The sequence below is a fragment of the Zootoca vivipara genome, chromosome 2 (assembly GCF_965207765.1).
Source record: "Zootoca vivipara chromosome 2, rZooViv2.hap1.1, whole genome shotgun sequence".
Classification (NCBI taxonomy): domain Eukaryota; kingdom Metazoa; phylum Chordata; class Lepidosauria; order Squamata; family Lacertidae; genus Zootoca; species Zootoca vivipara.
This window is the reverse complement of record NC_142584.1, coordinates 47,002,639-47,018,685: the sequence shown is the minus strand read 5'-3', so window position 1 is coordinate 47,018,685 and position 16,047 is coordinate 47,002,639. Positions and strand designations below refer to the sequence as shown.

At 41.5% G+C, this 16,047-nt stretch overlaps 1 protein-coding gene across 5 annotated transcripts in view; it reads left to right on the top strand.

Annotated features, from left to right (window-relative positions):
- HTR4 (5-hydroxytryptamine receptor 4) overlaps nucleotides 1-15,682 on the top strand; it is a 172,430-nt gene extending 156,748 nt beyond the window's left edge. For all 5 annotated transcript variants that reach the window (XM_035105230.3, XM_088661808.1, XM_088661809.1 and 2 more), the window contains one exon: nucleotides 12,297-15,682. In XM_035105230.3, the coding sequence (XP_034961121.1) occupies nucleotides 12,297-12,384 (88 nt within the window). In that variant the 3' untranslated portion in view covers nucleotides 12,385-15,682. The remainder of the gene's footprint in view (nucleotides 1-12,296) is intronic.
- The last annotated feature ends 365 nt before the right edge of the window (nucleotides 15,683-16,047 follow it).

Sequence of the window (16,047 nt, the reverse complement as noted above, 5' to 3'; positions counted from 1 at the left end):
TGTGCAATGATTGTACTGAGAGTGAATATCTAGGCAAGGTATTTGAAACACTGTTACACAGAAGCTTCTGCCATATTTCCAGTTGATCCACAGGTTACTACTTCATGGTTTCTTATTGGGATTAAATGATAATTTGCTTAAAACTGCAGCAATTAATTATGGTAAGGTCTTGCATAATGTTTTTAAATACTTTTAAATTTTGAGAAGTTTCTCTCTTCTTTTTTTGTCTGGCTGGGTTGTTACTTTGAGTATGCAAATCTGATGGCTTAAAGATTAAACATAACAAAAGCCTTTGATTTTGACGTTTGAACTGCCCCCTGATAGTAAAAATATTCAGGAGTATATGATTAAATTGGCTCAAGCCATTGGAAAATCTTGTTTAACATTATGGCAGACTGTTCTATTGATGGCTATGAAGATTTTATGATTACATACAGTTATTATCTCACAAAGCTAAGTGCTATTGCATGGAAAAGGCCCTCCAGAGATATCTACAGAACAAGGGATTAATGTGCAATTCTAAACCATTTGAAGATGAAACAGTAAGGCAGCCACAGAGATAATAATAAAGTTTAAATTGCTCATGTAAATCTTTGAATGTTGGAATTTAATCACATCAGAGATCAAATGACTGGGCTAATAGCTCCCCTGATAGGAACAGACGACCCAAATGTTTTTCTGTTTTTCAAGATGGCTGATCACAATAATAATTCATTGGGTTTTTTTCTTAGCTATAAACAGAAGATGACTTTGCATTTGAAACCATAGTTTATTCCAGGCACCGGCAAACTCCGGCCCTCCAGATGTTTGGGACTACAATTCCCATCATCCCTGACCACTGGTCCTGTTAGCTAGGGATAATGGGAATTGTAGTCCCAAACATCTGGAGGACCAGAGTTTGCCTATGCCTGGTTTATTAGGTAGGCAGCATTAAGAAATAAACACAGATTCCCAAGAGGCCCATTGTCGGGCATTTGTCAAATGTTACAAGAGCTTAACACCAAACTGTGTGATGCTAGTAGTGCCTGAGAATGAAATGAACTCTGCTGTTCTGAGGGCCCCTAAATGTGGGGAAGCAGAGCTACACTTATAAATAAATAAGTGTGCATCACCTGTCCTTTCCTTTAGACTTTTCCTTGCCCATGAAAATCAAATTCAAGTAGTAGCTGCAGTATCTCACAGTGCTATGTTAATGGCTTTTCCTTCCTATTATGCAACAAAATGGTGAGATCTCTATGTGACACATGGATCTCTAACACAGTCCTAATTTGGGGAATTCATTATTCCTTCCATTTCCAAACTGAGGTTTTCAACTTGCAATCTGAGTTTGATTCTCATGCCTGGTGGAAAATGCTTCATAACTAAAGGAAAAGGTGAAAAATATCAAAAATAGGATTGCTGCCATGATGGGAAGAAACCCAAATATTAGTTTAAAGGTCACATTTATTCCAGCACACGCTGAGTCCTGACATATTCCAATAAATTTTATGTTGAGACTCTGAAAAGATCAGCAAAGATTAGTTTTAGTGAAGTATTTAGATGAATGTACAATGCAGTGAAGCAACAAGGGAGTGTCAGGGATGGAATTATTCATTATCTGGGAGGATGGAAAAATCACCACACGAAGGAACTGCATAGGCCAAGTTCCCATTTATTTCTTATTTTCAAAAGGTTATAAACATGACATAGATTTAGACAGAGCATCCCATTCTCCATATCCCCGCCCTGAAAAATATGTTTTGCTGTTCGGAAGAAATGTATGTTATAATCATACTTCAAGTGGCACAAATTGTACCTCCTACATGATCTTTCTCTGCATATTTATTTATTTGCTTGTTTGTTTATCTATTCATTCCATTCCATTCCATTTCATTATATTTGTTAGTCACTTGTCTCACCCAAAGCAACTTACATCAAAAGCAATTAAAAACAATCAAGTAAGAAACCCCAAAACACAGCTATACAAGTAAAAGACAGGACTAACATAAACATGGCCCAGTAAAAGAGGACTCATTGCTGCCCTTCAAATTAAGAGAAAAGTCTTTGCTTCTATAGGTGGGTGGCTCTATCTAGTTTTCTCAGCAAGTGCTATGGACGAGTTCCTTTAAATTACTTAGAATTCCAGTCTCCCAAACAAAAGAGCCCCACAGCAAATTAAGTCGCCTGGCTAAAGTGACATGTCTTCTACAAGGCACTTTCTGAAATGTTTCATGCTCCTAAAAGCGGTTGGAATGTGTTTTCCCCACAATAGCTTACAGTGCTGTAAAAATGAAACCAATTGAATCTAAGATTCTGTATTTCACCTTCAAAGTTCTTACATTTGGGGCAGTGGAGAAGATTTGAAAACCTGTCTATGATCATCGAAGAGGCAAAAAGTAGAAAGGAATCTCTGAAATGGTAAACTTATGAGTGCAAGGTGTTTTTATTATTATTAAAGGAAACTGTTGAGGCTGGAGTCAGCTAACTAGTTCCACTAGCAGATGTGCACGTAAGGAATTCCAGTAGCGCAGTGGGGCTTCCCCCCATGTACGCCTGCCCCCCCCTGTATGTATGCCTGCCGCCCTCAAATTGTCTTGGGTGATCAGGAGAACCTCCAGAATAGCTTGTGGAGAGAGGAGAGATAATTCAGCCAGGCATGCAGAAATGCTTGCACTCACAGAACAATCACCTTAGCACTACCTCTGTGATTTCAAGAAATGTGCTTTCCTGTTTATTACCTATCTGAGAGCCTCTCTCAAAAATTAAAACTGGCAGCTATTTTGACACAATGTTACACTTGTAGTTTGGGGGTTTGTGTTTTTTTACACATCTTTGAAAACTTGAAATGGTTGTATGGTTCATTTTAAATTTCCTGGTTTTTAAATGGAAGTCTGTGTTCTCAACTCCTAAAATTACACATTAGAGTTTATGGGGGCTATTTGATAGTAAGTGCCTACATTAGCTGTGACTTACGATTTCATCAGACCCGGCTGTTCTTATCTTCCCAAGTGAAGTTCTTATCACTAAAAAGAAAAAAGAAGAAAATCAAGGCCACAGGAATCCATGCCCTGGGACCATCTCACTAGACTGCTGCAATGTATTTGGCGTGGAACTGACTTTGAAAATTATCCAGATGAAACTACAACTGGTGCAAAATGCAACTGGCTGAAGCATCACAGACCATAGTTTGCCAGATCTTCAAGAACCCGTGCTGGATGCCAGTTTGTTTTGGGGTACAATTCAGAATGTTGCTTGGGACTAGAGTGCCTGAAGAATAGCTGTCTCCCATTTGAAATATACTGATGGTTAAAACCACAGTGGCACCCACCCTGTGGAATGCCCTCCCCCCAGATGTCAAAGAAATAAACAACTATCTGACTTTCAGAAGACATCTGAAGGCAGCCCTGTTTAGGGAAGCTTTTAATATTTGATGAATTATTGTATTTTAATATTTTGCTGGAAGCTGCCCAGAGTGGCTGGGAATAGAAATAATAAATAATAATTATTATTTATCTTCAGAGCCATGTTCAAAATGCCGTCACTATGTGAAATAAAGCAAGTGGCAGCGTGCACCGAGGTGCCTCATCCCCTTAAAAAACCTCCTCCCTCTGCTCATTTGCCAGCTCCTATCCCTCCTATCTTATAGAAAGCTTAAAGTTACTACAGTGGTACCTTGGTTTACAAACACTTCGGGTTACAGACTCCGCTAACTCAGAAGTAGTACCTCGGGTTAAGAACTTTACCTTAGGATGAGAACAGAAATTGTGCACTGGCGGCACGAGGCCCCATTAGCTAAAGTGGCACCTCAGGTTAAGAACAGACCTCTGGAATGAATTAAGTTCATAACCAGAGGTACCACTGTAATTGCTTAACATTACTTGATCATAAACTGAGTTGCGTGACTTAAAGAAATTGTCTAAGCTATTGTGTTGCAGTTTTCCATCAAACAAACTTTTTGTTTCATAGGTTGTTGTAATTGCAGCTCAGCAAATTGCAGAATGGTCCATAATGGAAGTCCCATTTTATATCAGGTCCAAGTCAGTATTGGGATTACTCATTCTCAGGAAACCCTTCAGATGCTACCAGATTTGCAAAGTATATGATTCATTTGGTAGCTATCCAAGCATAGCTTGGAATAAATGTTTAGTACATCTTCTGCGTGAAAGGATGCTATGCACATCTATCCTCTAGTACTTTTTTTTAAATCCTCCGAGCTTTAGCATTATATCAGTCTCAAAGACAGGCACTTTTGGAATGTGTGAGCATCTTGATTGTGAATGCAACCATGGCAACTGGGTTTTAAAAAGATTAGCTGGGTATCTGGCTTCTCCTTATTGTGTTCATTGGAGGGGGGACTTACTTTAGTTTAAAATGCTTATATGTATTAACAATATAGCCCTTAGGTTAAAGTGTAAGTTGCTCAAAGCCATTGCCCAAAGGATTAGTAACATGAAACATACTGTCTTTTTAACAAAATAATAATAATAATAATAATAATAATAATAAGACCGCTGGCAGTCTTGGAATGGGTCACTGAGTTTTTATTTGCACCACTGGGCTAATGATCATAATTTGTATTGGTGTAATAAACACAGTCTCATCTGCTTCAATTACAGGACGTTGTTGAAGTAGCATTTCTTAATTAAAGGGTTCGGCTCACCTTCAGCTTCTGTTTGTTTTGACAACCAGAGTATTGAACAACTTGATGCATCCATGAACTTGAGGAACACTGTAACTTAGTTCTAGGTTTGCTATGTTATTACCATCTGCTTGTTGGACTCTTAGGGCACTTAAGGGTCAGACACCTGTAACTTCTGGCTATGTGCTGATTTGGATGTCTACCAGAAAACTGTGCGTTGAAAATAACACACAGTTATTTTCCAAATATTTCAATAGGTGCATGGAAAAGAATAATAATTTGCCTTCACACTTGTTCGCAACCCTACGCTAACTTGGCTACTCTCAACCAAGCAACATACATCAATATTGGCTATGAACCATGTCAGAGATGTTGCAGGTTAGACCTGTAAGAAAATGTTGACATGTGGCCTGCTTCTGGTTAGGTTTTCAGCTGCTCCTAACCTCCATGGTCAGACACAGGATACCTGTAAAACAAACAACCAGGAATAGTTATTGCCGTCGAGCCTTGCTTGCTTATATAATTGCCCAGTTTTTAAGGCAGAGTGCTGTAGCAGTGATCCGATATAGCAAAAACCCTTGTTCTTTGTGATTACCAGTAGCAGAAAGATCCAGGAAACACTTTACAAAACAAGTTTTAATTTTCAGGAAATGAAAAGCTCAGTTATGTCAGTTTTATAATACTTCTTACTGTTGAGATTGTTTATTTACCCTGGTTGCATTCTTTGATAACGTAGTATTTACAGAATTAAACTAGCTTGCTTTAGCTTAACTAAACATATTGTGAGATTATTCCACATTACATATGTGGGTAGCGGTAAATTCCTCCTCCTGGGAAAGGGTGTAATTTCTAAGGCAGTAGAAGGCTGCAGAAAACCTATTATTACTCTTCTAATTAGGCTTGCTATGAATCCGTATTTTATTTCATTTCTGGCAATGGGGCCTGTGACAATGGTTGGCGGTGTGATATTACGAAATGACTGTGAACAATCAGTACGTGATGAACAAAGTTGTCAGCCACAAAACACAACTCAGCTTCTGAGAGAAGGGGTAGGTGTTGGTTTGGCATTAAAACCTCATGCAGATACAAAACGATAAGAGCAGGGAAGCTGTCTAGGGTTAGGACCTAGGGCTGCAAGGGGAATAATATATTTAAAATGATCAGGGAACAAAGTTTTTAACCAAGTTTCTTTGCGGGGGGAAGGAGGTTGCTTCAGAACTCCTGAACTTTCTGCACTGTGAAAAAGAGTAACAGTAACAAAATTTATTACAATGTATTCTTTTTACAAACAAACTGTTGGAGACAGAATCCTTAACATTGTGCCATTTAAAAAATAATAATTTCATAGCCTTGGATGAAGTGCTTTCACTCCACAACAGCCATGCTTGGTCCACCCACATTTTGCAGGACATCCAGTTGTGGACCTTCTGTGTTTTTTCTGTGGCTCTTCCATCTCTTCACAGACCAGAGTGTCCAACTTTTAAAAAAGAGTCAGGGTAGCACTGCAGGTGTAAATGCCCTTAGTAGTGCTCTTCTGTCTTTTGGTGTGGTTTGTTCAGTTGAGAGCTATTGCCTCCCAACCTGGGAATGTTGATTTCCAAAGGGAAGGGGCATTGGAGTCAGACAGCTGCCATAGACATTGTATCTTGGCAGGTGCCATTAAAAGGATTGCAGAGGGAGAGGGGGAGAATCAGGGGGACAGTTTTTCACACTGGACTGGAATGAACAGGAGCTGTGCACAAACAGCATATGCTGCAGCTCAGTAGCCTGCTTGAAGATGCAGAAGGCAGAACCACTCCACCAAAAAAATGTAGTTTTAAGGAAGTGGAAAAGACAGAGTGGAAGCCCCCTGCTTTATCTCTAGGTGAGAGAGCAGGTGGGGGTGCAGAGAAATCTCTTTTCCCTTCATGCTTAAACTGCCCGGCTTAAGTAATGATTACTGTGATGGATGCAGCGAGAGCAGCAAGTTCCTAACCTCTACTAAGCAACTTAAATGAGCTTTCACAGCCATATCCCTCAGCAGACACACAAGTGCTGGGCTTTTGTTTGCTTTTTGCTTAGACATGAGCAGCATCCAAACTAGACAATTGGGATTCATATTCCATACAGGGCAGTTGCCTCCCAATGATGAGAAACCCATGACTAGCCTAAAAGGAGAGTTGGCCATGAATTCCAATTTCTCTTCTCTCCTGTATTTTCCCCCTGTCTCCAAGGATTTCTCTGACTTAGCTCAATTCTCCTGTTCATCTTACTAGACTGTTTTTGGTCCATTCTTTGGATCCTAGAAGATTATTCAGGTGGTGAGGAGTGTGGCGGGGTGGGAGGATGTCTCTGAAATGTCTGAAAGGGAGCTGTCAGCTATCTTTAAAAAGGTAAAGGACCCCTGGCAGTTATCTCGCTTTACTGGCCGAGGGAGCCGATGTTTGTCTGGAGACAGTTTTTCTGAGTCATGTGGCCAGCATGACTAAGCTGCTTCTGATGAAACCAGAGCAGCGCACAGAAACGCCCTTTAACTTCCCACCAGATTTCCCACCTATTTATCTACTTGCACTTTGACGTGCTTTCGTACTGCTAGGTTGGCAGGAACTGGGACCGAGCAACCGGAGCTCACCCCGTAGCAGGGATTCGAACTGCCGACCTTCCATTTGGCAAGCCCTAGGCTTAGTGGTTTAGACCACAGCACCACCCACGTCCTCAGCTATCTTACTTAGTCTTATAATGTGGCAAAAGGTTTTCCTTCACCTCCACCACTCTTTAAAACGGTTCCACTCTGTGCACAGGGCTCTCTTTCTGCTGGCCACACTTCCTGGCAGGCCCCAATTTGTTAAGGGGCAACTAGCACCAGAATATTTCAGAGAAATTTCTCCCCCACCCCCCAAGAAAGAAACAGAATATCTCTCATTGTCCATATTTTGAGGAAACTGGTGTGTGGAGGAGGAGTTGTCAACACTAGACACACATGTTCAAAAAATTACTGTCAGTGTTATCTTTAATGTTCCATTTCTTAGAATAAATTAGGAAATAAAATCATAATATATAAAATTGGGAAATAAGCTAGAAAGACTCTGTAAATTTATGGAAGATCAGGAGGCTGAGTACTGTTGGCCACAATGAGCAAGTTCAAATCTAATGATGGAATCACCAACACTGATAAAAACCTACATATGAAATGTGAGCTAGGTACTGAGACAGATTTTCTCTTGAGGCTATTTTCCTAAGAAACAAAGACTGTGGCACTTTTAAATCCCATCAGGTGATGGTATCCTTTCACTCAGCAAGCAAAACAAACAAAATGGCTATTTTCTCCAGGAATATAAACGTTTGTTCTTTCCCACCCACCCACTTTTTGAGTGGATAAGCCACTTTTGAGTGGGTAAGCCACTAAGAAAGCAGGTTTTTTTCCTACTTGTCAGCAAATATGCAAAGAGCTGGTTTTTAACACATTCTGAAAGAGCCGGCTATCCGCCCTCTCTTCATAGCCTCCTGAAGCACCTGGAGGCTTTCACTGTGCCCTTTTCAGCAGGCACCTTGTGTCATTAGAAATGCCTAGTTCCAGCCCAAGACTGCAAATGTTATGATGGGTTGATTATCTGGTTCACATACGCATATGAGTTTTGAACATTTCTTTTTCTGAGCGAGTCAGCACCTCCACTTTGTACTTATGGCCTCATCCTCCCACACCCAAAGAGGTGAGATCCGGCCTGCTGCTGCATAACAGCTGGGAGTTGCCTTGAGAATAAGGGGGAATGTGCTGTTGGGTGACTCAGCACCAGCACCACAAACTAGTAATTACTGGTGATCAGTGGAAACTCCCCCCCCCCAACCGAACTCTGTAGAGAGGTGGGCGGGCTGTGCACCATTAAGGGACTGCAGACTCACAGAATGTCCTCCAATTTATTGCTTTGATGGGAGTTAAGTGAGCGCAAGAAATAAAAGAAGCCAGAAGTGGTAGTCGTCAGAGAGTGATCATGTTGCTATTTCCCAGAGAGAGCTTTCTGTGATGATTCATGCTCAACAGGAGGTTGTGAGCTCTGAGAAATTCTCATAAAAACTTCTGTATTTGAAATCGGCTTCATGCTATAGCTAATACTGCATCAAACAATCTGTGATGACACAAAGTATGTGGAGGAATTGACAGAAGTGTATTCTAATGCTTATGGGGTTTTGTTATGCTGCAGCAATTTAGAGCTATGGGAGGATTGTCTGACTCTTAAAATAAAGCAACTCCGGAAAGAACTATTTCTATTGTCGATTGCTGAAATGTCTCAAGACTGTAGAGTAACAGCCGTAATTCCACAGCTATTTCCGTTTCTGGGATAAAGTAAGGCAAGATAAACTACTAAGTAATCTCTGACCCTCTGAAAAGCAGATTTAATGACTGCATTAGGTAATGGAAAAAAGTGAGATGAATAAAAGACCGCGCAAAATAGCCCTTTGAACCATCACTGTTTTGACTGTGTCCTGTATGTGATGCTAAAGTTACAGCTTCCTAAAATTCTATCTTGGTACTACATCTTAGAATTGTGAGCAAGACTTTTAAAAAGCTGAATTTAGCTAACTTTCCCTGTAATTATTGGCTCCTGGCTTCATTTCTAAATCTAAAAAAATAGATTGTACTTTGTTTTTAAAAATTACCTGACTAGATGTCCCATGGATCTGAGTACTCCTCCCCTCTAGTCTTCTCCCTCAACATCCTATTATCAATAATGCTCCATTATGTCTGAATCCTGGGTTTCAATCTCAAGTCTGAGGTCAATTGTGGTCATGCATACATGTATTTGCTTCCCTGTGCATGCACACAGCTTTTTAATTTTGGGGGTGGAGAGCCTTGTGCCTAAGACTGAGCTAGAGAAGAAACTGTGAGGGGAAGGTATTGCAAAATGATTCTTCACACTTCTCTTTTGTGCAGTTTTTAAAGCCCATGTGGTTAAATTATTTCTGACAATTTTTGAAAGTTGTTCTTAGACTCCTATGAGTCACAAAGTTCAGCAGGTCTGTCCAAGCCATAGCTGCCAAGTTATCCCTTTTTTTAAGGGATTGTCCCTTATGCTGAATAGGCTTCCTCGCAAGAAAAGGGAAAACTTGGCAGCTATGGTCCAAGCATTCCACAATACACTGTGCAAAAAAACCCACTAGTCTCAGGCTGCTCTGGTTCAAAAGGAGGGAGCGAGAGAGAGCGATTTATTAAAAGCAGTGCGTTTTGATTTCCTCTACTCTGTCACAACAAAGTAAGACTTAATATTAATTATGTCTGCTCTTCTGCTTCCTTTTTTCTGCCAAAGGTTTACTAAAAGGTTCAGTAAACTTTCAGCAGTGGAAGAAGGTGAGGAAATATATTTAATAAAGGTTTGCTTTCTCATAACAGAGCAGAGGAAGTCAAAACGTACGTTTTCTTTTCATAATAAGTGTGCCTGTCTCTTCTCCGAAACCTTGTAGATCATAGAACCTTGGGACTACAGGTAAAAAAGAGAGCTCTCAGATAACTTGGCAGTGGAGGGTTGAGATTAGGTTAAAAAATCCTGAAATTCAGTTTTTAAAAGATTAAAGCATGATTGAACCTGGGGTCTTCCTGCTTGGATGGTTATCTCCAGAGGGTACTTGGGGTTGTTCGGCTCCATGTTTTTAATTTTGTTTTTAATTTTGTGAGTCACTTCAAGTTACTTTGTAAGAAGAGCACCATCAGCATCAGCATAAAAATAATTGTCAGCAGTATGTTGATGATACGTGGCTCTGTTTTTCCTTTACACCTGCAGGTGTGGCACTGGATGTGCTAGGCCAGGCATAAGCAAACTCAGCCCTCCATATGTTTTGAGACTACCGTTCCCATCATCCCTGACCACTGGTCCTGTTAGCTAGGGATGATGGGAGTTGTAGTCCCAAAACATCTGGAGGGCCGAGTTTGCCTATGCCTGTGCTAGGCCAATGTTTGGCATTGGTAAACTGAACCTTTATAAGACTGAGGAGCTGTTAGTGGGTGATTCCCTTGGATGGGGTTAGACTCCCTCTGAAGGAGCAGATGAGCCATGTTCTTTGATGTACAAGTCTTAAAGTGCCTCATGTTCACTAACTGATGTACGTATGATTGTGTCGAATCAGCTGCTTCCAGCAGTTACTTCTACATTTAACCCTTCCAGTGTGAACCACTGACTGGTCATAAAAAACAGAGGCTATTCTCAACAGGGCTTGCTTCCCACCTGTGCCCTAAAATGATAGAGAAACAGATGCTTCACAGCATGCAATAACAAACATAGTCATCCTAATCTCTCTGCTTTGTGTTCTTATGATGCAATTGTGAATTATGTTGTTTGCAATTGTAATTATAGAGCTGAACAGATGGTGGAAGGCTTATTTCAAGGCAACACATCTACTAAAATAGCCTAGTCTGGGCTCCTAAGCAATTGCTAACTGTAGGCCTGAATCATTAGAATTGGGGATTATTTACTTTCTCTTTTTCATAAAACCAAGGGAAAGAGGGCTTACCGAGATGGCAAGTGTGAAAAACAGTGGGTGTTATTTAAAATTGCAGCAGCCAGGTGGAACTGATTTCTAGAGCTGTATATTTGCACCTTAAGAAAATGTGAGCCAGGAAGATTATCGAGCCATAATACTTGTCACCAACTTTTTTCTAGATTTTTTTTGTTAAATTATACCTTGCACCTTCTGTCCCATAAGTTTCCCCAGGGCCCCAGTTCGAATTCAGAAATGGGGTAGGAGACTATCTAGTTAAAACTTGAAGTATCCTTAGTTAAGTTTTTTTACCTACAGGTTAGCAGAAAGTACCCATATGCCTTTAAGCCACTCCCTACCTCTCTTGTTTAACTCATAAGTGATGTATCTGTGTGGCTGGCTGGTGATACCTGTACTGTTTGGGTGCTTTTCTCTCCAACCACCCAAAAATAGAGGATCAACACTGTACTGCTTCCATCTTGGTTTGTGTACTGATAGCAGAAAGAGGTGTCTAGATTAAGCCTGATGGCTACCTCCTTCCCAATAGAAAATCAGCATGTGATGATGTGTTGGCGCAGGAGTAGAACTCTGGGCTCAATTTAGAGCCTCTTCCCACAACAAATGGCCATCATATTTCAGTACTGCCCCTGTCAGACTGGGCAGTGCACCAGAGAGCTTGTATCAGCCCCCCCCCCCACACACACACCAAATGTGGCACACCAAGCAGAGTTGGCCTGTAAAAAGTGCTGCTACTAAATTTTGGAACTGACCAGGTTGCAAGGACAATTTTATTAAGGTGGGTTCCCTTATGGGCCCAATCCTTTGAGGTGATATGCCCACAATTTGGCTATATAGGAGAGTGTGAAAGTTTGTGTTTGTACTAAATAGGATAAATATTTTTGCTAATCTGTACAGCTAACTGCGTCTGATAATTGTGTATCCAAATGATGCAGGATAACTAGAAATCCTTGGTTTTCCTTTTAGTCACTACATTTCAGATTAAAGTCATTCTCCACAGCCAAGTAGTTTAGTGCACATGTTCTTACGTCACATTCACATGATACATTTAAAGCACTCTTATATCGCTTTAACCAGTCATGGCTCCCCCCCCCCCCAAGGTAGCTTGTTAAGAGACACCCTGCTTAGGCATTTCAGAAAGGCTCTCCCCGCCCCTGGCATTCCTTGCACTTGTTTTAATATGGTCTTTCCCTCCCTTCCTCCTTTTCTGTAGGTATACAGTCTTGTACAATGGGCAACCCCAGGAACATGACAAGCTTCCGATCCATAATGACCCAGAATCCCAAGAGTCCTGCTTCTGACTAAGGTCTCAGAATGTGATCTGCCATGCAGGACAGTTGCAAGATGATGGTGCACCAGGAACCTGATGCCAGATCAATGTTCTGATTTGACATCAGCACCAATAGCAAGGATGTGCTTACCAACTGGAAGGATTAGGCAGAGTCTGCAGAGAGAAGGAAGGAGATCCTTTTTGTTGTTGTTGCTGCAGAGTGATGCCTGGAAAAGTCATAGTGCTTTGCATGTGGTGCGCAAACAGTAAGCAACATGCTTGATGGTTCTTGCATTTGCTTCAACAGATGTGTCCGTACACATCTCTCTGTCTCTCTCTTTTGTATTGTTATGTGGCAACAATATGAATCTTCTCCCAGAATTTGACTTGAAGTGCTAATATCAAACCACACTTTTGCTTAACCAAAAAGAAACAAGGAACTGATACTATTTTTCTCAGCTGTTTTTAATTGTGAGCTTTTACTCAAGAAATGTACTCCCCCAGCTGTGCAAGAAGAAAAGTGGCAGTCTTGCTATGCATGTCCCCACCCCCCCACCCTAGTATGTCTCCTCACCAAAATATATTGAGGAGCACGAATAGCCCAAGGAGAACTACGTTATGGCCTAGGGATATGGAACTGATTGTGGTATGAAGTCCTGCAGCTCCCACCAAACTGATCTACTGTGCACAATGTGAAGATTAAACGATGAACGGTCACAGATTCTATCGCTAAGATGTCTCCATCTGCCCCCTCACACGTTGTCAATGAGATCTTCATCTGGACAGTGCTGCTATGAAGGAAGTGCTGCTATGAAGGAAGAGTGAGCCAGGAGGCAGAACCCTAAAGAAAGGAATAACTCACCTATAATAGTTCACTAAGTGCCATCTTGATGTGCGTGTACATTTGACCACCCTTTATAGCTGAAGAATGTGTTTGGAAAGCCGATTGACTCATTTACTTGCCCCATTTTGCTCTGTGGCTCAGGGATTGTGTGTGATGGACCAGTAGCTACTTGTGTGTCTTTGGGTTTATCAGTATTTGCTGATGACCCCAGGCAGTAACAGCAGCAGAGCCCTCAGTTAGGGAGTAGGCAGGCACCCAGTTGGGAATGCAGGTACATAATGTAAGACAGGGAAGAAGGCACTAGAGGCAGTTGCAGTGCCAACAGCTGCTGCTTACATGAGAAGGGTGAGACAAGTAAATAGGCCTTCTGGAATGGCCATCTTGGTAGGAGACGGGCTGTTCAGAATGAGGAGGAGGTCCAAGACTAAGGCTGTATTGAGCCAGGCAAGGCTTCATTGGCTCCCTAGGCTAGGACAGCTGCCTAGGAGCTGTGTCAGTTGGTGGGACCTGTAATGCTGTTTATGTGGTACCCACAACTCCTTCAGTAGAGATGCTGCCTTGGTCGCAAGATGTTGGAGCCTACTGGAGGTCCTGGTTTGAGACCCCGAGCACCTTTGCAGGGTTTTTTCTTTTCTTTTCTAATGCTTTATTGGAACTTCAGATATTTTCCTTGTACAACTGTCCCTCGAAAAGGATGTCAGCCATGCTTATGTCAGCACTTTCCTGCATGCAGATGTTACTGCCTTCCTTATTTGTGGTAGCTCTGCTTTTCTTTGCATGTTATGTTTATCAGCTTTGCTGTAGACCGAAGGACTCTGGGAGTTTGATTTTCATATCATGAGAAATGTGCAGATCCAAGCATGGATCTGTATTCTCCTTCCCTGAAGATCTAACCTAAAGATGACAACCTTGCTCTGGACAACAGGTATTTTGTTACATTGTATAATTATGTACAGGTGTTTTTAAGTGTATAGGAGAAAAACATTATTTATTATTTTAAGGGAATTTTTATTTTCCTGTGGACGTCTTCTGAGTTTAGGAGCTAAAACATTTTCAGTAGTGTTTTGTTTTGTTTATTTAAAAAACAGTTTTATTTTTCTGTTGCCATGTGACAGCTATTCATTGTTTTAAAAGGAGGAGGAAAAGACAGTTTTTATAACAAAACAAATGCAATTTAAAGGACATTTCATTGGTCTACTCTTGTTGAGAGGATGAGTCTATGGCTTTTTACTCTGGTGTTGCTCTGCAGACACTTGTTGCTTGTGCAGCTGGCCCCAAACTACTGTATGGGGATTTAGAGTGTTGTTTTAGTGTGCCCAGTCTCTGCTGTACACATGTGAAGCGTACTTCATTATGCTGGGTAGGCCTGTGCAACTAGCTTTACAGATTAACGTAACCCAGCTGGAGGTGGGGGAAAATCCTTTGGATATTTTGCATGCTCGCTGTTGTGTGCTGCCATACCCAAAGGGAAGTGAGCAGGGGCATGAGCTTTATGAACCCCGGAGAAAACTAGACTGCATGATCTCACCAGTGTTGTAAAGCCAGAGGAGGTAAAATGGGCCACCCATGTGGCCCTGCGTTGAGACTGCCTGACTCACTTCTTTCACACTTGTCGCAGAAACTAGAGAACCTGTAACAATGACATACCAGCTGCCAAATTTACATTTTAACCTTCCTCCCCACCCCCCACAAGGCCAGCCAATGCTGTTTTGTTTTTGAGGGGAAGCTGCCACTACCACCACATTACACATCATCCTTAGCCTGCGCCTCCACCTCTACAGGCAATTCTGGAAGTTAGCCTTTATTCTGCTGCCCTGCATCCTGTCAGATGACAGCCAGCAGATTGCTTTCATCAGGAAATCCAGCCATTCTCACCTTTCATTGAAATATTATTCCTCCTCCCAACCACAAGGGAGCCACTTACTCACAAGGAGCTCCTATGTGACTGGGGTAACGCTGAAATGACCAAACCATGTGAAGAGGCGATACTCGCTTGCATCTTTCTCATGGAATGAGCACCATTCCAGGAGTAGGTAGAGATTCCGTGAGAAAGACCTACCCAAGCAGCCCTGCTTGGAGATAATGCAGCTCTTACATGGCTGGATGCAGTGCTTTTTTCTGGGGGGGGGGTGCAGGGGCACGCATACCCCTAAACATTTTGTGAATCTAAGTTTGGCCTCATTGAGGAGCAGTATTTCAACATGAGTAGGAAAATGAGAGCACCCCTAAACATTTTTTTTTGGGGGGGGGAGCACTGGCTGGCTGAATGTCTAAAAACTACCTATATGGTTGTTTTTTTAGATGTATACTGTGTCCAATAATCTGAAAACCAGATTTCATTAAAATTAGGTCTGGGAATTGTGCCAATGAGAGCTCATATGTAAGCTTGGCTGAATTATATTATTGTGAACAAGTGCAGACTCCTTTATCTGACATATTTGGAGGACATGATTTCCTGTTGAATAAAGCAGTGTTTTATTGACAAGTGTTGGTCATTCTTCAAAGCTCTTCCCAGCTATAGCAACTGTTCAGAGTGATCTGTTTCTTCTCATGGTCTATTCTCTATAGGGCATAAAGTGAAAAACAATGAATCCCATTGAAAAAGCAAATGTGTTGGATGCTGTGGTGATAAACTGAAATGCCAGCACTGATTTTTGCAGGAGTTTGTAACAATGCCTCCTAGATTTTATGTTCCTACGTGTGATCTGGGACAAACACCCTAGCTCTTCATGGAAATAACAGGCACCTGTTAAGATACGGTACAGAAGCACTGACTGCACCATTCTCAGTAAGCTCTGTTCATTTCTAAATCATGGTAAAAGGAAATCTAATAAATGCATTTCACAGACA